The 23,759-nt window shown below is 44.9% G+C and overlaps 1 protein-coding gene across 1 annotated transcript in view; it reads right to left on the minus strand.

Moving 5' to 3' along the window:
• GRAP2 (GRB2 related adaptor protein 2) overlaps positions 1–23,759 on the minus strand; it is a 160,994-nt gene that overhangs the window by 80,712 nt on the left and 56,523 nt on the right. Inside the window, exon 2 of the mRNA XM_083156125.1 lies at positions 13,822–13,907. Coding sequence (XP_083012251.1) covers positions 13,822–13,899 — 78 coding nt within the window. The 5' untranslated portion in view covers positions 13,900–13,907. The remainder of the gene's footprint in view (positions 1–13,821; positions 13,908–23,759) is intronic.

Consider the following 23,759-nt stretch of genomic DNA (forward strand, 5'->3'; position numbering starts at 1 on the left):
CACTGATGATGGTCAAACAACACGGATTGTGGTCAAATAAGACTGATACCACAGATTGTGATCAGATAAGACTTATAACACTGATGGTGGTCTTTTTTGACCACCATCAGTGTTATAAGTCTTATCTGATCACATAATTAGATAAGACTGATAACCCTGAAGATGGTCAGATAAGACTGACAACACTGATGGTGGTCAAACAAGGCTGATAACACTGATGGTGGTCAGATAAGACTGATAACATTGATGGTGGTCAAATAAGACTGATAACACTGATGGTGGTCAGATAAAATTGATAACACTGATTGTGGTAAGATAAGTGTAATACGTCTAATATAGTTAACTATAGCAGCGTGCTGGGGGAGAATGATATACAGATGGAGCCCTCCTTATTTAGCCCTTTAATAGGATTAAGTAAGTAATAGGATTACTCTGCTAATCCCCTACTGTACTACTGTATTGTTCTATGTATTGTATTGATGCTGAGAACAATAGGATAGCCATGGCTAGCCATTTGAGCCATGACCTAAGGAACAAAGTTGAGAAGGGCTCCAACTGTAGGGCATACAAATTGACTGATATTGTTCACAATAATGGTTAGTGACGCAACCCATCCCCTGCTCCGTACATACAGTAATTGATGAGGTTGCCAGATTGAGCTGATTGTACAGATGACAGGGGGTTCGTTAACGACCCACAGCCGCAAACATCTCATAATGGTAATGACCAGACACACTGGACGATATGCACATGATATTGTTAACGATATCAATACCGCCCATATCGTTAAGTACATATTGCCCAGTGTGTAGCCAGCTTTACACAGCACAAACTGTGTCAGCCCATCAGGTTTCTATATATATAAAAAGACCATTGCAGTATAAGATTCCCTCCCTCACTTATAATGGAGAATGACTTCAAGAAGCTGAACTGTGATTTACAATCTGCTTCTCGAGCACCAGCTGAGGTCTTATGGTTACACCAGTCACCTCCAATTTTCTACTTGTCCTGGGTGAGTACACTATGAGTTTTCTATTTATACAGTGGAAGCATAAAAGGTAATGATGGCCTGATTTCTGTGACAATAGGAATAATTTGCTTCCCAGTCAGACTGCAGAAAATCTGCCCTTAATTCTGGCGGTGTGACATGACTGTGTTTATACAATATTAAATCCAATATTAAAAGATCTTTTAAGAAAACACATTTTCAGTTATTTTTGTTTTTTTTTGTTTTTGTTTTTGCAAATGTCATAATAAATTTGAGAGCTGAAAATAAGTTTACAAGTAAACAGCTCTCCCAAAGCCAGATAAAATGTAATGCGCATTAAATCAGTGCAAATGCAGAGACAAGCTACCTTCTATAAATAACTGGATTACACAGTAAATATTGAGTGGAGTGCATAATGCCGAAATCTATTCTTTATGATTATGCTTGATTAGCTTGATATTTTGTCACACAGCCGACTCGTTAAAAACAGGTGAAGCTGCCCTTTAGGAACTGGAGCGGTTTGCGAAAGGCTTGCACACTGCATTCTGGGTAGTATAGCAGGTGACAAAGGGTCAGCCACACAGAGTGAAGCCTTCATTGTTGACAGCTATTTTTGGCAAGCTGCAAACTGCGCTTCCTTTTATTTGAAATAAACAAACAGTGGAAATAATAACACTGATAGAAACAGGAGTCAGGGATTCCATCCGCGACATGGACAAAATATTATCCTGCTCCACTAATGAGGCCACCTCCTAAATGCTGCAACCTCAATAATTGATTAAGGTTAGAATATTTATGCACGCTCTTAAGAAAATACAGCAGTGTGGCAGGAGCAGGCAAAAACGTGAAGATTCATTTAAGGTGCATGTACTGTAGCACTGCAGAAATATGTACAAATAATAAATAACATGTACAAAACATTGCCAGGACCGTAAGAGGCGTAACTCCGGGAGGCAATGGAGTCATCCGCTGCCGGGCTCCTGCTCCCAAGGGGGCACCTCGCCTATCCTGCAAGTTTAAATCAGTTATTTGAAAGTCTTCAATATTGCTTCTGAAGATGACTCCCCCTGCTAGCTGGACATAGATGTCACACATCATTTTTGACAAGTGTCACACTTTGTATTAGAACCCATGACCTGTTCCACTAGAAGCAGATACAGTACCTTACACACATTTCTACATACTGTACATACACACATGCATACATATATTTATATATGTGTAGAGGGCATAGGCGAATCTAGAAATAAGGTAATGGGTGGTCCCAGATACAGTCAAGTAGGGTGGACCCTTGCGCGGCGAAGTCGCGCTGTGAAAAGGGGGGTGGTCTCATGGAAAGAGGGCGTGGCATCACACATTAGACCATAGATCATAATAACCATTACACATGTTTGCAAACTCTGTAATACCCATTACACATAAAGCCACACGCTGTAATGGCAATTACACATAAGGCCACACACCGTAATGCCCATTACACATTGTGCCATACATCATGATGTCAATTACATACTATAGAACACACTGTAATGCCCATTACATATTGGACCCATAAGTGCCACTTACCTACATGCTCATTGCTAGGGGTTTCTTGCTTGATGCCAGGGGCTTCATGCTCTATGTTGCCAAGGGGGAATACATGCTTGTTGCCAAGAGGCAACAGGGGGCTTCATACTTGATGAAAAGGGGGAATGAAATTGCTTGTAGCCAAGGGGAGGGGGGGGGGGGAGTTGCTTGTTGCCAAGGGGATTTTAAATACTCATTGCAAAGCAAAGGGGGAGTGAAAGGGGGTGGGGTTGCTCATTGCAAGGGGGGGGGGGGAATTGTATTTTGCCAAGGGGAGGGAATTGCTCATTGCCAAGGGGGAGTGAGACCGGCAGCCGCTGGATGCCTACAAATAATTTGGTTCCTTCACAAAGTCCATGATAACAGAAATCTGCATGCCAATCCAAAATAGTAAAAAAGGGGAACTAGTTTTCTCTGGGACCCTGTCAGGCAATAAAATACAGGACCCAGCATGTTACCACAGAATGGCTGCCACATGTGTGGTCAGCAGACCATGTAACATTGCTGAGGCACAAATGTGAGGAGTCTGAAGTAACAGGCAATTCAACTGAGTTTTCAGACTACTTGGATCACTGACTGAGAGATTAGGGAAGTCATAAGCTTATCGGTTAGCAACATGGAGTCGGGACCTCATGCTAACATGGTCGTGACCCACTTTGGGGTCAGGACCAGTGGCGGCTCCAGCACAGTCCAAAACACAAATAGGGGACCTACTGTACACCAACTGCCAGTGAGCAAGTTTGGAATTGCAGTTGGGGGCAGATTCTGTGCCTCCCCTATTTGAATTTTGAACTGTGCTCCAGCCCCTCCTCTGGAGCCTTCCCTTGTCAGGACCCCCAGTTTGAGAACTGCTGTGGTAGAGTATAAAGACATCCACAATTTGTGAGCGAAGTAGACCGTCATTGTTGACTAACGTGTTTTGTGCTCCTTAGTGTCAAATTCATCGTGCATGAGCCCATAAGCCCATAAGCCACTACATATTTACTTTGCTCTTATGCCCGGGGGACTCAGAGGTTAAACAACACCAGCCCGCCAGCGCAAACCAGAAAAATGTGAGCTGGCATGGAAGCTTAGTGACTAATTGCTAAGTATTCGCGTCTCATCCTGTTCTGCCTGAAAACTAAAGATTGTTCTAATTACTGTAGGTAAAATCTTGATTATTGACAAATGCTCTAAGTTTCAGATGCACTTTCAGTTTTATGAAATAAAGTCCTTGTTTGCTGCTGGCACACAGATGGTTCCACTACATAAAGCAATAAGACGATGGGTGCTGGAAAAACATCAGTTGGATTACCAACAATAATATTATAAATATTAATATAATTTAGGATGTTAATGGTATTAATACGATCTGTTCTGGCCTGGTGGGAAGTTAGAATGAAATAGAGAACATTACACATGAACCCCCCTCATATATTTGCACTTGCAGTTGCTGCAGTACAGAAAGCTGTGATTAGCATAGGAAGTCCCCACACTGTGAAATTGTCTTAATTATCATTACTAATTGTCATTTGCTGGATTTCTCAAGTTAGCAAAAGATCAAGTGGGGAAACAGTTTATTGTAATTAAAAACAGAAACTTATGCACTAAGACTTTGGCAAAGCTTATTATACAGTATTAGGAGCTTTTGGCAGCCTTGAGCGGGACAAGATACTTTATAAGCCCTTGGTTGGCTATATTACATAACGTGAGATTCACACTGAACATTCACCCAACTTATATTAATGAGATCAGGGCTGCCATCTGGAATTATGGGGCCCGGGACTCATCTCCAGTTTGGGCCCCAGTCCCCCCCCCCCTCACTTGACTTAAAGTAACCTGGCTTCTGCTCCCCCATCTCCTCTTCCGCTGACCTGCAGCCTGGAGGTCCTGTAGCGCAGGCTTCTTCAACTCAGGATGCCGGCAGCCAATTAAAATGCAGCACCGGCTGGTGAGCCAATCAGAGCTCGTGTTCCGGCAGCCGCTCTGATTGGCTGCCGGTATGCAAGCTTGATAGGCTCAAAAGCTGATGCAGCATTTTAATTGGCCACCGGCGTCCTGGGTTGAATAAGCTCCAGGACCTCCTTTGGGGTGGGGGGGTTTGTGGTGGGCAAAATGTGCTACCCCAGCCGTTCCAGAGGCCGGGGCCTAGGACAGCTGTACCCAGCCCTATTGGCGGCCCGGAATGAGATCAAATGACTATAAGCCTGATTCTGATTTGGACGTAAACCCCCCCCCCCAAAAAAACAAGTAACTTTAGGGATGATTCAGACCTGATCAATGGGCCGCGAATTTGCAGGCTGGCAGATTAACAAATGAATGTGCATGCATTCGGATCATAGTGCGCATGCGTGGGGCCATCCACCGATAAAATCTAGCGTATTTTATGATCGCAAGCTGATTGACAGGAAGGGGGGTGTTTGGGGGTGGACCCCAGCCTTATTTTATGAGTTTCGGGAAGACCACAGGCGTACCCAAGCATATTCTGGAAGGGTGTGTGATGTCAGCTCTGGCCACGATCAGTCTGTTTCCATGACGCCGGCTGAGTAGGTCCTGGGTTACGCACAGACTACACACATTCCATGGTGAGTGAGTTGCGAATGGATTTTGCAGCTAATTGGTAGCTTAGTAGGATCTCACTCTGCAGCGGCTATCTGAACGCAAGGCTCTGCATATTAGCAGAGAAGGGATCTGGTCTGAATAACCCCCTTTGTATCTGAAACAAACCATGTTGCAATGCAAGGGGGGGGGGGGGCAAAAAACATTTTTATTTTTTTCTGTGCATGGTAAACACTGTATGCTTTTGCATGTAGCCCACAAATGTTAGACATCTTTATTTTTACGCTGCAATTTAGAATTCATTTTGTACACTCCCCACCAAAATCAAACTCTCTTTGCACCTGTCATATCTGAACCACCTGCAGTGCAACATGGTTTTGCCCTGGTGCACAGTTACTTTTTATTTTGCTTTACTTCAAAATCAGGCCCTATGTGCTAAATGCAATGCAGGCTGTAGCATGGAGTTGCATATGGATGACTGGTGGTGTGGATAGCAGCGGTCAGAATACAGGAGCCGGCATGGGTGGATTCATGGGGGGGGGGGGGGGGGTCAGGCCCTCAAATGCCAAATGAATCCCAAGGTATTTCAAAGATCTCGTCTGCCATGTGTACCTATACTCGTCTTTAAGTCTGGTCAGTATGTCGGAAGGAGGCGTAAAAAAGGGAAGGACCTCTGTCTTACTAGTATTCAACTTGTAGTAGGACACGGAAGAGAACTGCGCCAGTATGTCCAGGCCTATTTTTCCCGCCATCTCTCTGCTCTCCTCTCTTTTGCCGCTCTCTTAGCATGTACACTGGCACCACTAACACCCCTCCCAAACCCTCTCCTATCATGGAGCCCCCCATGTCATTTTCTCCAGGATCCACCCCTAGAAGCCGGCATCCCAAAAGAGGTAATCAAAACAGGTAAGTATACTCACCTTCCCCCTGCACCTCCCCACTCCTAGCACTCCCACTCTGCAGCCTAACCCTAACCCTCCTCCATGCACCCTAACTCTAATCCTCCCCACTGGTGCCTAACCTGATGCTGAACGCATTCTGTAGCATGAATATCCAGCTATTATACATCCCCACAGCGAATAACAGGCTAATTTCCCAAATACTTTTATATAGCTGACTTATGACTTATATGGGCATATAACCAGGCATACGGCAGCGCAATGCCCATAGTCACACATTACCAGTAGTATGAGTCATACAAAGAGCTCAGTGACTTTGAAAGTGCCTCTGTCATAGGATGCCACCTCTTCATCTAGGCAGCTTGTCAGGTTTCGTCCCTGCTAATGCTGCACTAGTCAGCCATAAATGTCATTATAGTGAAGTGAAAACTACAGTATAGAAAGAGTAGCAGCAACCGCTCACCCACAGATGTCACAGCCGAGGACTGTAGGGTGCTGAAGTGTGTGTAAAGTTTGGGAGCTTCATGAATTGGGTCTCCAAAAACCAAACACTTGCACAGAAGCCTATTATCACCAGGCGCGATGCCAAACCTCAGCCATTGGACTCTAGCCAGTGGAAATGGGTTCTCTACAGCCTCAAATCATATTCACTATCTCCCAGTCTGACGGACGAATGTTGGTTTCACAGATGCCAAGAGAACATTGCTTGTATGGTTACAGGTGAATAATGGTCTGTGGCTGTTTATCATGCAGAGGTGGAACTACCATTGTTGCAGCAGGTGCAGCGCACCGGGGGCCCCTGATGAGGAAAAAGAGTCCCACTGGTGCCCCTGTCACCCTGTCACACTATTATATTCTCCCTCTATGCCCACTGGGATGGTAAAGTATTAACAAGTCAGTTTTTGGGGAAAAAAATCATAAAAAATTCATGTTGACCTTTTCCCATGTCGACCTTTTGGTTGTGTTGATCTTTTGAACATGTTGACCTAAACCATGTCAACCTTAGTGGTTGACCTATTGACTGTTGACCTTTTCACTGCACACCCTCTGGACAACTCTACAGACTACACGGTGTGTATTCAAAGTGTCCTATGGATACTCTGTGCAGCTCAGCAGTAGCTCTGCATTCTGCAGGGTGCCATAGCAGGATACAAGCCAAAATCAGGTGACATGGGGTAGTCAGTGATGGTGCTGCCCACAGGCTCCTTTGCAAGGGACAGCTGAACTTCTCGGACACTCCTAGTTACGGCCCATGGGGGTTATTCTGGTTTGCGAGTCCACAAAATCCTGCCTTGCGAATGGTTGGCTGGTGTCACCCATTTGCAAGCGTGATTTGCACGCAGGGCATGCCAATGGATGTTTCATAGTAACATCCATTCGCAGACCAGGGGGAGCCTCCCACATCTTTCGATGGTCGCTGACCATCGAAAGATGTGGAAGATGCATGCATATGTAAGGTTGCAATGAGCAACCTTACACTTTGTATCACATTAAAATTCTGCTGGTGTTAATAAATGGGGCCTATAATATGCTGGTACATATATTAAAGTAGCACTAAAATAACAGAAGCCTGGAGCTTTATACTGTTGTATTCATTCAATGTACTAGCCAATAAATCGTTCCACTGATAAGGTTCAGATACTTTTCAAACAGCGACAGACTCCTCTGATGTCACAAATGATATCAGTATTTCATTAGGTAACAATGTCATATTAGATAATTACTTTTCTCATTAGATAATTACTTCTATATTAGACTGATAACATAATATATGTGATGCATTATTCATTATCGGGGTTGCAGAGCCAGAAAACAATGGGGGTGTTTCTTTTTTTTTTTAACTGCTCTGCTATCTGTGAATAAAACTATTTTACAGAAATCCCTAAAGTGCCCGGTCCTGGTGAACTTTTCTCAGTTATTTTATTTTGACCACAATTGCCACTGGGTGGCATACCTTCTCTGTTTCTTAGAGATCCAAAGAAGAGGACACCAAGCACTACTGATGGAATACATATGAATGACAGCAGATGAGAAGCAGTCAATATCCAATGCTAGCATCTCGATAGAGGGAATCCCGGCCAGATTACTTACCTTCCCCTGGGTATGTGTAAAAACAAGACCCAGACAAGATCCCAGACTGCCGGACCGGACATCAAAATCTGCAGTCTGGAGCTTGTAGTGTCCATCCGGGGGGTGTCCTGTCCGGGGGGGCTTCAGGTGACAGCTGTCATCAGGGACAGGAGGGGGTGAATAAAGCCACCCTGTATGGTCCCGGCATGTAGCAAAAACCATAACGTCCGGACCACACGGGGAGGCTGTAATCTCCTCTTCATGTCCCTGGTGACAGCTATCACAGGCATTCCCCCGGACAAGACACCCCCAGGACTGAACACCCCCCGGACCGGACTGCAGATTTTGATGTCCGGTCTGGCGGTCCGGGGTCTTGTCCGGGTCCGGTTTTTACTCTTCCCCTTAACCCCCACCCTTATGCTCCCTGAAGCCAAACCCTACCTTCTGGCAGGCTTACCCCAACCCCTAATTTTAAGTGCCTAGCGCTCACTCCCCACAGATATACCCTAGCCCCCCTGCACCCTAAATCACCCCCTAGTGCCTAAACCTAAACCTCCAACCCCCCCTCACACTGCATAATGTTAACCAGCCCCACATACACATGACCAAGATGCCAGCAGTTGGGATTATGAAGTCAGCAACATTGTCAATGTCGGTATTCTGACGTCGGTTTTCAGGCCACTGGTCGGGATGCCGGTATCCCTTAGTGATACAGAGTTTCTGTAGGAAATAACGACTAAAAAACAGCTGTCAACTGTAGTGACCACTGTGCATGAAAGGGTTAAGCAATACAAACAAAACAACTGTACTGAGAATTTTATTCAATTTCCCTATACAGGTTGAGTATCCCGTATCCGTAGATCCCGTATCCAAATTATTCCAAAAAACGTGTTTTTTTGGAACAATTCGAATCCCCCCCCCCAACTCTTTTTTTATACTTACCAAGTCCCCCGGCATCCATGGCAGGCCTTCAGCATCCTCTGCGGCGTCTCCAGCGGTCCCAGGAGTGACGTCACCGGCTTGCGCACTCGCGCAAAGCACTCCTGGGACCGCTGGAGATGCCGGAGAGGATGCTGAAGGCCTGCTGTGGACTCTGGGGGACAACGTGGACACCGAGGGACCACCGGGCACCACCAAAGGACAGGTAAGTATGCCTAAAAAAAAATTAATCCAAAAACCGGAAAATTCCCTTATCCGGAATGCTCGTGGTCCCGAGCATTTCGGATAAGGGATACTCAACCTGTATTAATAATCTCTTATTTCTAACATGTAAACTTGTCATCTGGGATTTCTTTATTATCCATGGAATGCTCTATATAATTGAGTCAGTAGCATTATTCTTTGCGATGAATAAATATAACATGAATGTAGAATACAACAGGAGGTCATATGGGTGCAGGTCTACACTGCAGTATACTATAGGGGAAGTGGAGTGAATAAGGTGTGCACACAATAGACAGATAACCTCTGTACATCTGCAGTGGTTACCAAATAATACATCTAAAACTTCCTGCAAGTAATGCAGGGTGCCTCTGTCATGAAGCTCTAGGCTTAGTCATCCTACAGCTGCTCTATTACTCACACAGCAAACGGATGCCATATACTTGTCTGAAAACCACAACCTCCCCAGGCGCAAATTCTGCTGGTTTCATGGTTGACCCTGCAATCTACTGTAGACACCACTCAGACATGAAGTCCTCGGCATCCTAGGTAACAGTTTGTTATTTTAACATCACTAAGGGATGCCGGCATCCCGGCTAGTGGCCAGAAAACCGACGGTAGAATACCGACATTGACAATGTGGCTGCATCAGGACTTTTATCCAATTATTTAAAACTGCTGTAATGAATTGACACTTATTAAATATAATTATAAGTATTCTGTACAATTAGTTTGTAGAAAAACTCAGAAACGTCTTGCTATAAATTATAGCAAAGTAAAATGTGAGGATAGTAATATGCAGATTGTATCAGCATAAAGACAAGGTCAAAAACTAAATACTGGAAAAAAATGGTGTTTAAATTTTACTTTTACTACAATTTGAATATCCCGTATCCAAAATGCTTGGGACCAGGAGAATTTTGCATAACGGATTATTCCGTATTTTGGAATATTTTAATATTTCAATGATGTATTTTGAAGGATCTTGCATTTATGTTGTATGAACACATCAACCACATAAAATACACACAAATATATTTTATTTGTTCAAAGAACAAGGTTTCAAAACATGAAACAAAATTTGTGTACTATCTCAGATATTGAATTTGAATGCCAAGCAATCGTTTTCTTGTACATATATAGTGCCAGTTACATATCATGTCATCAGTAGTGCTGTTACTAATGTCCCCAGTGAGTTTTTAGCAGGAGTGTATGGTTTTCGGAATAATTCGGATAACGAATATTCGGATACGGGATACTCAACCTGTATTAGCAAATTCCCCAATAAACCTCAAAACACTAATACCACTTTTCCATCAAAATCCAGGGTCAAACAATTGATGTTTGACCTGGGATTTTGTCGGCTCTCCACTCTGGGGTCCTGGCTTCCACTGCACTGTATTCCTGGGCTTTTCCCAGGTAGACACATTTTCTACTGAAAGGGAAAACCCAGGAAAGTAGGGCAGTGGGCGGGGCCACTGGGCATCTGCAGGGACCGTTGGGCATCGTCAGACAGACATCGTCTGGACCAGCGGATGGGCAGCATGCTCTGGCAGGGACTGACGTACGGGAAAGGGGCAGTGGGCATCGGCGGGCAGCAGTGATGCGGCAGTGGCAGAGATCTGTGGGCAGTGGAGGTGGTTGCGCAATGGCCAATCTTCCCTGCCTGGGTCAAAAATCCCATATAAGAGCTGGTTCCATGGCTTGTTACCCTGGAAAGAACCCTACTTGTGTCCTGGGTGATAATCCCAGGTCACTTTTTCCTGGGATTTTTACCTTGTCACCATTTCCATTGACAAAAAACCCAGGTAGGTTTGCGTTCATGCACAAATACCTAGAATTGACATGTCAGTGGAAAAGCGGTATAAGGTGTATAGTTTTGTAGTCTGCATTACTAATAAACATCTTCATTGGGCAAGATGATTGTCTGTCTTGCAAAAGGGACCCATTCGTCAACAAGTGATAAAACTCACTGTGAATGATAAAAATGTTGCAATGGTGCTCTAGCCTATCTATCTATCTATCTATCTATCTATCTATCTATCTATCTATCTATCTATCTATCTATCTATCTATCTATCTATCTATCTCTCTCTCTCTCTCTATATATATATATATATATATATATATATATATATATATATAGGCAGAAGGTCCCACACTCACATCCAAAAGCTTTTTAGGATAGCTGGGGTGCACCTCTAGGGAGATCCTTCCGGACAGCCATATATATTTCCAAGTGCTTTGTGATAAAGCAAGGGCACTCACCAATACGAAGCTTAAGTCAGCATATTTTATTAAATCTTGACAGAAATTGATTGACAGGAAGCCGGCATTTGGGGGTGGACTGGTAACCGCCCATTTTCTGAGAGCCAGGGAAAACCCAGGCATGCCCAGGAGTTTGAGGGTAAGTTCTATGATTTCAGCTCTGGAACCATTCGACTGTTTCTATCGCAGCTTCTGAGTAGGTCCTGGGCTATGCACAGGGCTGGATTTAGGGTTATGGCCGCCCCTAGGCACACTTTCTTTTGCCCCCATTAGAGAGGGATTAACAGAGGGGGAGTGAAAGAAGGGGGGAGAGAGAGAGGGAGTTAGGGGGACAGTCAGTTAGAGAGAGGGGGGGCAGTGTATATATACGTGCTGGCTCTGCCTGTCCTCCTCACTCTTGTCCAGTTCAGACTCATTCATCCCAAGGCAGGCAGGTCCCGGTTCCCAGCAGTGCATGGCTCAGTGCTCCTGCGGGAGATGGCAGGCGTGTCCAGGCTCCGAGCTCCCATGGGAGGGGACAGGTGGGTCCTGGCGATGCGCAGCTCAGTGCTCCTGTGGGAGGTGTCAGGCGGGTCCCGTCTCCGAACTCTTGTGGGAAGTGACAGGCGGGTCCTTGTGATGCGCGGCTCAGGACCTTCTGCGGGAGATGGCAGGCATCCCGGCACTAGGTGTTGCGCCGCTCTCGCGGGAGGTGTCAGGCAGGTCCCGGCTCCAGGCGTCGCACGGCTCCAGGCTCCCACAGTCAGTTTTCTTTTATTGCAGCTGTTTTAAAAAGAATCGGCTACATGGCAGGAGGCATGTGCTGCCGCCCCTTATGGGTGCCGCCCCTAGGCCCGTGCCTCATGGGCCTAGTGACAAATCCGGCCCAGGCTATGCACAGACTTCACACACTGGGAAAATAATTCTATAATGGATTTGCAGATAATTGCCGATCCAGCTAATTTTTTACAAGCTGTACTAAGCAATTTGCAGGCTTGTATGGGGCGGGATTTCACTCTGGCGCCCACTTATTTGCACTATTGTATGTTCTGTTACCTGCTTAATTTAACAGAACTATAATAGCTGTACAGTTTCTCTTCTCTGTTAAAATATTTATGGTTAAATTGAAGCATCTCTATATGTACACCCGGTAGTCAACATAGAAAATGTTATGGCTGAACATATGGGTATTAATTGATAAAGCCATATTGACTAATCAGTTAAACGCTAATGATATAATCAGTTATATAATATCATATATAGAAAGTTTGCATATACAGGTTGAGTATCCCGTATCCAAAATGCTCGGGACCAGGAGAATTTTGGATAACGGATTATTCCGTATTTCGGAATATTTTAATATTTCAATGATGTATTTTGAAGTATCTTGCATTTATGCTGTATAAACACATAATATACACACAAATATATTTTATTACTACATAAAATACACACAAACATATTTTAATTGTTCAAAAAACAAGGTTTCAAAACGTGAAACAAAATGTGTGTACTATCTCAGCACTGAATTTGAATGCCAAGCAATCATTGTCTTGCACATATATAGTGCCAGTTACATATCATGTCCCCAGTGATGCTGTTACATATGTCCCCAGTGAGTTTTTAGCAAAAAAAAAATTTTTTTTCACTTTCTGGAATGTCCGTATTTCGGAATAATTCGGATAACGGATATTCGGATATGGGATACTCGACCTGTAATACAATTCACAACCTTGCCACCCAGTGTTCAATGAGACTCAAAAAGGATTGGAGGTCATTACAAAACAAAAACAGTATAAAATGGCCTTTTTTATAAGTAATATTTAAGTATATTTAATTGTCCCCTTAGGATGTTATTTCTGTAGCACTATCTGCTGAAATGATTGCAGATAATTATGTTTATTTATACTAGTTACCAGCCCGTCGTAATGACAGAGCTGCTGGGAGTTGGGGCTCTGTCATGCAGAGGTGTGTGCAGTGGCATAAGTTCGCCCCAGTTTCCCGGAGGCAGGATAAATATAATATTGGTGCCCCCCCCCCCCCCCCACACACACACATGTATGTATGTTATGGATATTATGTTTAAAATAAAGAGAGTGTGATGTCTAAGGTCCTACTATGAGGGGGAGTCAGCCACAGAAGTGATATTGATAGCTTTCAATTAGCGGAGAGGTGCCCCCTTGGGAGCAGGAGCCCAGCGGCAGATGAGTCCATTGTCTCCATTGTCTCCCAGAGCCTCTGGGGGTGTGTGTGTGTGTGTATATTAGATAGGATTAGATTCACTATCAAGCATAATCCTTTGTTTACTGATCAATCCAACATAATATCCAATTTTCATATCAGTTCAAATACCTTCAATATATCCCCTTTTTTGAAGCTCAGCTCATCCTCCCCAGAAGCAGTGAACTCGTACAGGGCAAAAGCCTCCATCCTCCTTGCTACAAAGAAACAAAATAGGAAGAAAGTCATCCTGATGTACAAAAATAGCACAGATTCTCTTTTGCAACAAAAAAAGTAAGTATAATGCATTGCTGTGCTTCACGTGAATCTGATTTCATATTCTTGCCACAGTTCTTCATTTGAAATTTGTAAAAAAAATGGGACACGCCCCCAGCCAACACAAACCACACCCAGATTCAACCAAACCACACCCATATTTATAGAGAAGCCACAACCCCATGGATCGCAGATAAATGGGTGGCACATTTAAGAGAGTACTTCATTCTTGCGTGTATTAAAAGAAGAGGCCTGATTCAGACCAGTTTGCTAGTAATCGCATCCTAGCCAACAGGTAAACGCCGCCTGCCACCCGGCCGAACTCCCGCCTCCCCCACCACTTGAATCCCCTCGGTAACACGGTAATGCATCTTCTCACATGTGGCCGCAAGCAGGAGAAATCATTTGATGGTCGCTCAAAATCAAATTATGTTTTCAGCCTTCGGTCTGAAAAGTAAATCTCCTCGGTGATGTCAGCCGCCCACCCCAAACAGGCATCGCCACAACTGTGTGAGCAGGGGAACGCCCATCGTTTCTATGGGGTGCCCATAAAACTCTGGGAGTTCTCATGCTGCCGCCCCCTGCCCACCCCCATTCTGCCCCTCCTGGAGCAAACGACTCGGCGAGTCCCAAAGGAACGAGTCTGAATCGACACCATAGTTCTGGATGTGCACTTATAATATCAACATACGCTAACAAGCCAGGGCTTAATAAAATAAGAATTCACCTTCATTTCATTCTTGGCAGTTTCTGAATTATCAACAGTGTCTGCAGCATTCATGATCGTTAATGCTCAGTACAAAGGAACAGAACTCTATGGAAGTGGTCATTAGGCATTTTTCCCCCTGATGTTGCTTTTTAAAAATAGGAAATTCAAGGTTCTGTGGACACTTTAATAATCGTTACCGTTTGAACCCTTAGCTATTCAAATCAATGTACTGTTTGCATCAATCTGTGGACATGTACAATATATATATAAACACCCAAAATAGTTTACACGATTTATTTTATTAATTACAGGCCATTATTATTGTAACAGCAAAGAGTTTATAGCAATTTGTGTACAGCGAAGATGCCATTCCTAATTATGCGCCACAGATTTCTATTTGATACGTGCACAATGTTGCATAATGAGGCTGGAGGTGTCTACAAAGGTGAATCTTCCGTCTCATTCAATTGAAGAAGCCTGAATATTAATATAAGTCAAATCAATTGAAGCAGCTGTCTCTGTGATATAAAAAGCTTAATCTGTAAGCCAAGAAGCAGGGAAATGATTGGTGATTACTTTAATTTGGCTGCAGTAACAATGAGGTAAATCAGACAATAGGCAATTGGTGAAAGCGCTCACTCTCCAAACTGTGACTGGAGCGCACATACAGTACCCCCCAGCTTTTCATAATCCTCACCTGGGATGTAGTGTGCATGCTTTCACTTCATATTGGCCTGTTTATGAATGTGGCATGCTGGGCTACAAAGGGGTGCATCATCAAAAGGTTCCTAAGGAGGGGTTTAAGCGCTAGGGGCAAGTGTGCTGTACCGTGTACAGATGGCTGCCTTCTGGTAGAGGGATGCATTGCCGCCCTCAAATAGGGAGATACAAAAAGGAAAAAAACAGTGGGCGCCTTCTGTACACTAAAACTATTTATTACACAAATAACACACAAAAAAATATATTAAACATAAAACAATAATATGCATGCATGCAATACCTCAATAAAATATTAAAAAGCCATTTCAATGTATTTACTTTGTGGTGTAACCTTTAGTTACCAGTTCCTGGTTGGATGGATAAGTCCCTGGGTGTGGACAGATGTTACAGTCTCGTACAATAATGGTGTGGGCAAATTTATTTGTAAATCCTTCCAGATGGAATCAGGTTTTCCAGGATGAGTATACAGCGGTGGAAATGGTAAAAGGTGCAAATTCCTTATTGATGATCGGTGCTGTCTCCTTCAATTATACAGGTTTGCGCAAGATTGCCTGGTGTGTAGGCTCAGCCAGATCTTGTGTTGTTTAAGCACTTATCCAGACTCTGTCCTAGCCAGCTGCCCAACTTTGGGCTGAGATAGACAGTGCTCCGATAGGCTAGGATCAGACCAACACTTAAATGTGTTGCCATCTGCGCAGACCTTTTTTGACAGGCAGTGGCTGCTGGACTTTACTCACAGCCGGCTGCACGTGTGTGCAGTGGGGACCGGACTGCCGGGGATATGGTTCAGGTTTAATATATTTTTTTGTGTGTTATTTGTGTAATAAATTGTTTTAGTGTACAGAAGGCGCCCATTGTTTTTTTCCTTTTTTTACAAAGGGGTGCATGACTGCACTAGGCCGGATTTACCACAAGCCTTGCGGGTCCCAAGGAGCCATACTCCATCACAAAGATTGGCTTCAAGTTACATGTTTTACAGTAACAGGCCTTAAACTGGATACACACTTTGGGAGGGATGCATTAAAATACATTGCCGCCTCTCGCCGCACCGCTGCAGCGATGCTAGTGCATATGTTGTCTCCTTTGTAAAGCGCAATGGAATATTCTATATAAGAAACTGTTAATAAATAAATAATAAATAAATATATATTCACATATGCGCCTAGCATTGCAAAGTGGTGATGTGGTATGCGGGGGGGTCTCCGTCACATTTCTGGCTCAGCGACTGTCCCCGGCACCTCCTCCTCTCCCCTGCATGCGGAAGGACATCCGGCTGTGACATACTGCTAGAGGGAGGAGTAGTTTGATGGAGTACGGGGAAGGGGGTAGGCGTATACAGCGGGCAGCGATAGAAGCCCATCCAAAGTGGGTATCGCCATCCAAAGGTGGCGATACCCTGCCCTTTGAAGACGCAGCAGCCGGTTATTAGTACATTGGAAAATGTGGTAATTTCTGTCAATTTTCCCTCAATTTGTTTCCAGATTCTGGTTCCAACCAACCAGATTGACCAGAAAGTCTTATAGCGTGTATACAACTTTAGAACAGTACTAATATCACTTATACTGGCAACAGGTCTGTTACTGGGCATCTGCACAATGTTCCCAGAGGAGCACTGCGTCAGCACCTTGGCCCTTATTCTGATCGGTGCGAATATATATGCGTGCGTTCGGCCCGCCGATGTTTTGTGTCTGCGCATGTGCAGAGGCGTCTCTGCGCATGTGCGAGCGGGGCGTACGGCCAAATTCCGCATGATATGTGAACACTCCGAACAGGGGGTGGAGAGGGGCGTGAAGGGCTATTTGGGCTCATTACCATATGTATACGCCCCGCGTTTCATGGGAGTTCCCATGAAAACGCTGGGCGTACGTATGGTAATGCGGCCGTGACGCACGTGTAGGGGGCGGACATATGACATCGCCGGATGTCAGCTGCCCGCCCAGATCTCTGCTTTTGCACGGAAAAATGTCCGTGTGGTCTGAGGTTGCGGGTGCTGGTGGAGCACTCGGTCCTGCATTCGATGGTCTGCGACCATCGAATGATGGGGGAGGTTCCCTTAGATGGAGGAGGCGTATTCCGTGAAAAATACACGTGCGGTCCGTTCGGACAGCTTCTTACCGCATACGGACGGAGTTGGCGATCCGTATGGAAGGCGGGGTTTCGCACGCACGGTCCTGGCCGCATAATCGGCTCCGGCCGCACCGATCAGAATAAGGGCCCTTGTGACATCACACAGACTCACGCCACACTCCGGGAGTCCCACTGTCTGCAGTGCATAGGAGGGACCACAGCCAGTGCCTGCACAATGACTGCCACTGTCAGCATACCATAGCTGGATCATCCATTCTTCAACCCACCCATTAGGACTGAAGGGCCAGATTAGCCTAACCCATTCGAAGTGAGATGGGGGCTCAAACCAGTTTGATGCCTAGGCCTTTGATGGTAATATGTTGGGACACAACTATTAAGTTGCTACTATCCTGCCTTTTTTTGGACAGATAGGTATACATCTTTTACATGTAGTAGCGAGCTTTAGAGGTAAGGTAACTGATTATGGACTATGCATCTGATATGTAATATGATGGGGGGGGGATTTAAATGTCTTATTCGCTGGCAGCCACTAGATAGCGCCCGATATAGCCATTAAATTGATGCACTATTTGGGGGCGCACAGACACTAGCGCTCACATTATGTTGTCACGTCATTTTGACAGGCTGGTAACTAGTGTACAAATAATTCAATCTGTGTTTCTGTGTCTTTCGTTGTCCACTGCATATACATTTTCTGAGTGTAAAGGCTATGTTTGCCCCAAATGCATTTGGTTTCAGTTTCACACAGCAGAAAGTTTATGCTTATGCAATTCACAAAAGTTTTGTAATGTGAAAATGTTTTTCATTCAATGGAACCTTATAGGCCTTTAGCCCCCTCGGTGGTGTGACCGGAAAAGTCTTGGGCTGAGCTGCGCTGCAGGAGCAGACTCTCCCAAAAATTTCCATGCATGCCACTGTAAAGAATGGGTGCGCCAGTGGTGCCTCCAGCGGTGAACCACTGGCGCCCCACCATTCCTCCTGTCACTGATACAACCCCATTACCGATCCTCCCTGTGACTGCCTACATCTCTGATCCACCCTGTTGCTTGGGTGAGGATCGGGGGCCACTCGGGGAGGATCAGGACTGCTTTAGGAGGTTCGTATGAGCTCAGTGAGTTCATGTGTTCGGGCTCGAAGCATTCCCGAGCCCCTCCAAATGGCACAAACTTTTCCAAGCGGCTGCAAACAGCTGAAGCCGGCAGCAGCAGCCCCAGAGGAGCAGGGGCTGCTGCAGATGGCAACTGCTGCCCCTTCTGTGGTGAGTATTTCTGGGGCAGGACAAACCTACCCTGATAGGTTTGTTCAGCCCCAGGAAAACCCACCACTTAGGGTCCACTTAGGGGCTCTGTTTATTGTGTTGTATTCAGTGCCATTGAGGGGGGGAGCAGGTATTTTTACCCTGGCCTAGGTCTGATGGAGGTGCCCGGGTCCTGCGCACCCTCCCCTGCTGCAGAGGAAGGGCATGTGCAATTAGAGAGCAGAAGCTGTTTCCCCACTGTCTCCCCCGCTCAGCACACAGCAGAGAGGCAGCTACAGCAGCAGCCTGTACGTCAGCACACAGCCCGCACCCCCTGCAAATTGTTTTTACAGGGGATCACAGATACCTATGGTGTCGCTGATCTGCAAGTGCCCTACAACTGCCCTGCACAGGAAGCAGGAGGGCAGCTGACATCCAATGACATCATGAACACTGGGCATTCTCATGGGCTGTGCCCCCCACCCCTGCCCCACGCCTCCCGCCCGCACTGCTACTTGCGAGCTGGATGCAAACATGTCCATGTCCGCTCGCACCCTGCGTCGGCAGATGCGCAGACGAAAAACTTTAGTCTCCCATGCAAACTATTCAAATTAGAATAACCCCCATGATTTCAATTTTTTTTAGGAGGGCTGAGTTGACATAGGGTGGAACATTCACCCTGATCTGGTGCTGTGACCTTGTGGGTTGTGCTTATTTGCTGCGCATCGGGATCAAATTGTCATCGGGTGTGGCAAAACACGGTGCACTTTGCAACAACTTGCTAACTACAATATATAGTCAAAATCAATAGCCAAAATTACACCGTGTATACACCGTGTATACACACAGCTTAACACTTAAAATAAAAACCATATTGTATGCTTAGCTGCTGCTGATTTGCACTTTCATCCAGAGATGACAGGTTTTGGAGCAGATACTTTCCAGACTCAGAGGAAGACATCGGCATAGATGTCTGTAGTGAGCACTGTAGCTTTCCAACAAAGCATGACCCATTGGGCTTAATTATTTGGTTATCACTTAGCGGCTTTTTAAATCTATTAAAAGAGAACCGGTGTTCGTTATAAAAATGTTACACATCTAAAAGATGTATAAAGATGTTACACATCATTTATCAAACCTTTGTAATAAACATATCAAATTTTATTATGAATATTAGGTATATTATTTTCAATACTATATGTAATATTTTTTTTAATCTTTCATTGTTTTCATTTTTCGATTGTTTCAAATTTTTTTATACTAAAATGTAATAATTTTGTAGATAGGTGGTCCTTCCATACACAGGTGTGACCACATCATATGGCGCACCTGTCCCTTCATTCTTAATCTCAGACGGATTACTTTTATGAGTGACATCACTATATACAAAAGCCTAAATCATTCTCACCTTTTTGAGGTGGAGTACCACCAGAAAGACAAAATTACACTTTAACAGAAAGTGAAACCAAAATGATCTGTTTCAAACTTCCTGGATGTGGACAGAGGGAGCTGTCTAGACAGAGATTGGAGGTAGGAGCAGACAGTGACTAAACCGTTTTTAACTAGTATTTCTATAATACTGTAGTCTAATATACTAAATTAAAGGTCTTAAGGGGCCTACACATGGGGAGATTTGCTGAACGATGCTAGATATCTCAGAACGCTCAACAAGATCACTCGTCACACAGCGATGTGTCAGCGTTGTGTGATGAGCGATCTGTCACCGGAGAGACACTGGCCCAGACCGATTAATATCCAGCATGCTGGATATTTTATTTGACACGCAATAGCAATGTGTGGGGCGGTGCATTGATATCTCTATGACCCCTACAAGCAGAGCGTTGTAGGGGCATTTTCTAAGTGATCTCACTAGATTGCTTAGAAAATGCCATTACATCGCTCCGTGTGTAGGCCCCATTTGTCTGTAGATTTGCAGAAAATCATATGGCATTGTATATGTCTGCTTTGTTTTGAGTTATGTGGCAAAATCTCTGCCTGCCATTTACAATGCATCATCATTGTGCTCTTAAAAATGTGATGGTGAACTTTCTCTTTGAACTTGATTGATGGTCTGGAAACTGTGGCAGTTACTTTAAGACACCCGCTGAAATTTAACTCCTAAGAGGGAGAAAAGGCTTAAATGTTCTACCCATCAAACCTTCACTTGGTTGAAACCGGGCACATTCAGTAGGTTTAAGGTTATTAAAACAATAAAAAATGTCCTGATACGGAAAGTCGGCCACCCCAGGGAAAATCACTAAAATGCTCAGTGTGTATGGACCTGTACTGCTGTACACAGTGGCGCAACAATAGCTCTGCAGACCCCGCCGAATCTGTCGCTGCTGGCTGTGCGACCCCCCCCTCCTCACTGCTGCCGCCTGGTCCATTGTTGCCGGGACCAGCAGATCCTCCTGTCTACAGTCCCAGCGCTCCTCCTGTTAGAATGTCACTTGCAAAATGGCCGCCCCTTCACAGCAGACCGTTATTAAGGATGCTAGTGGAGGCAGCGACCTCCTCTTGCATCCTAAATAACGGTCGGCTGTAAGTGGGCGGCCATTTTGCAAATGACATTCTAACAGGAGTAGCACCAGGACCGCAGACAGGAGGATCTGCTGGTCCCGGCGGGCAGCAATGGACCGGGCAACAGCGGGGAGGAGGTCGAGGGCACACAAATTTTAGTTGCGGGTGGGGCGCCCAAATGGTAGTTACGCCACTGATTGAATATGCGTAATGGTTTGTTTGTGCTGTGGTTGAAATAAGTGAGTTCCACTAAACACACTTCAATGCTGCCAATAATAATAATAATAATGCAAGCTTAGGGAGCTGCAAATACTTGCTTTTTAATAATATGCATCAATGTCAATGTTGCCTGCCGCGCTTTTTATGCTGTGCAGCAAATGGCTTTGAGTGGTTGTTTAAAAGCAAGAACAAACTGCAAGGTTTTCTATTCACATTTATAAAGCTCTATTGTAGTTTTGCCAGCAAATTGGGGACCCAGATACAGGCCCCTGATTGTTCTTTTGCAGTCTATTGTAGATCGTGTAGGCCTCTCACAGCCAGCACTTTACACCTGTTTCATGGCAGTAGGCTGCACAGAGGGTTAATAATCACATGCAATATGTAGAACCACCTGGCTATCGGCTACTTGCGGTTCTGCCACTGAACCTGTGTCATGGGAGAGTTTTCGAAGCTCTTTATTCTGTATTCAATTTGTTCCGAAAATGTTTTAAGAACGTTGTCCCCTTTCATTAGGGGATGAATATCTTTGACTGAGCCTGGGGGCCCAGCAGTAATCTAGCCCAGCGCCTGGTGCCTGATTTAACAGCCATTACAGGCTTCTATTTTTTTTCTGTATTCTTTTTTTTTTTTTGCCTTTTATCGCATGACTTCTCCAGAAATGTATTTGTGCTCATGAGGACAGCCGGATCCTTTCCCCTGGCTTTGATTAAGAGGCTGAGGAAAGAACGGTTAATGAGCCCGCCCTAACGAGTACTGATCAGTTTGCTCTGAAAACCTGATGTGTGCACGCTCCAGTGAGCCCTCAATGTTCGCAGGGGCTAAAAATGAAATATTAAAAGAGGCAGGTTTATATAGCAATGAAAAAAACCTTTTGCTCTGGAGTATAAAACTGTCTGCCTGCAAAACAATAAGGTCCATTTATCAAGCCAATTGTTGTACTAAAATGATGAGAGGTAATCATATCAGGCTATTCATTTTTTCATTTATTTATGCCCATCCTGTTTTAGCGGCTGAGAGATGGGTAAAAGTTCTAGGTAATATTCTAGGATATGTTTATTTCCGGTGCATCAAGAGTTTAGGAAATACTTGTTTGTGTAAGGTAAAAAAATAGACCAATGACAGAAGGAAGATAAGAGGAATAACCAATGTTACCGTCTATTTTCTACTTCATATGGATGGTTTTTTTTTTGTGGGAGGTTAATTATTTTGTGATGTTTTGATGTTGTTTTAAGTCATTAACAAGACTATACCTGCTAATATCACTAATGCTGCTTTCAGACCGCATCTCTGGCTTTGACCCTGTATTTGGAAACGTTTCCAAAAACGGGTCTGCCAGATAAAACCCCTTTCACACCGCAGCACTTAAACGGTATATTACCGTTTAAGTGTCGATTTTTTGACACTGGCAGACCCGTTTTTGGAAACTTTCCAAATACAGGGTCAAAGCCAGTGCAGCCTTCAGCCCTCCCCTCCGTGCAGCTCCCCCCTCCTCCCCCCCCCTCGCGCGTGTCGACCGAGAGCGTGTCGACGCCCCCCGCGCGTGTCGACGCGCCCCCCCCCCCCCGCGTGTCGGCGCCCCCCCCCCGTGTCGACTTACACCGTGCCGGTACCTCCGTTGTGGATCCCGGCACTGCAGCTCAGTATGCTCGGAAAGCACTTATGAAAAAAGTGTCTTCCAGAAAATGGCTGCCCCCATAGGAAACCCTGTTTAAAAAAACTGTCTTTCGTATGGGGGCAGCCATTTTCTGAAAGACATTTTTTTCATAAGTGCTTTCCGAGCATACTGAGCTGCAGTGCCGGGAACCACAACGGAGATACCGGCACGGGGGGGGGCGTCGACACGCGGGGGGGGGGGGGTGTCGACGCGCGCGCGGGGGGGGCTCCAGTGCTGTGAATACTTAATGAGCGCTCATTAAGTATTCACTGTGCTGAATTTAGGACCCAGCTCATTGGCTGGGTCCTAAATACCGTTTCAGAACCGATTTTGAGCCTAAAATACCGGTTCTGAAACGGGTAGGACCTTGCATTTTAACCGGTTAGAAAAAACTTTTTTTCTAACCGGTTAAGTGGTCCTGCACCTTTCAGACCGCACACATTACCGTTTTAAAACGGTAAAAAAACGGCAATATACCGTTTTTAAAGTGCGGTCTGAAAGGGGCATAATTAAGCCACACATCATAGTAGTAGTGCATCATCAATGTTTGTACAGCCTGCAGCCATATCTTTGCATATCTATCTATCTATCTATCTATCTATCTATCTATCTATATATATATCTATCTATCTATCTGACAAAGACAA

This window comes from Crinia signifera, chromosome 8, assembly GCF_055691185.1.
Source record: "Crinia signifera chromosome 8, ASM5569118v1, whole genome shotgun sequence".
In the NCBI taxonomy this organism is placed as follows: domain Eukaryota; kingdom Metazoa; phylum Chordata; class Amphibia; order Anura; family Myobatrachidae; genus Crinia; species Crinia signifera.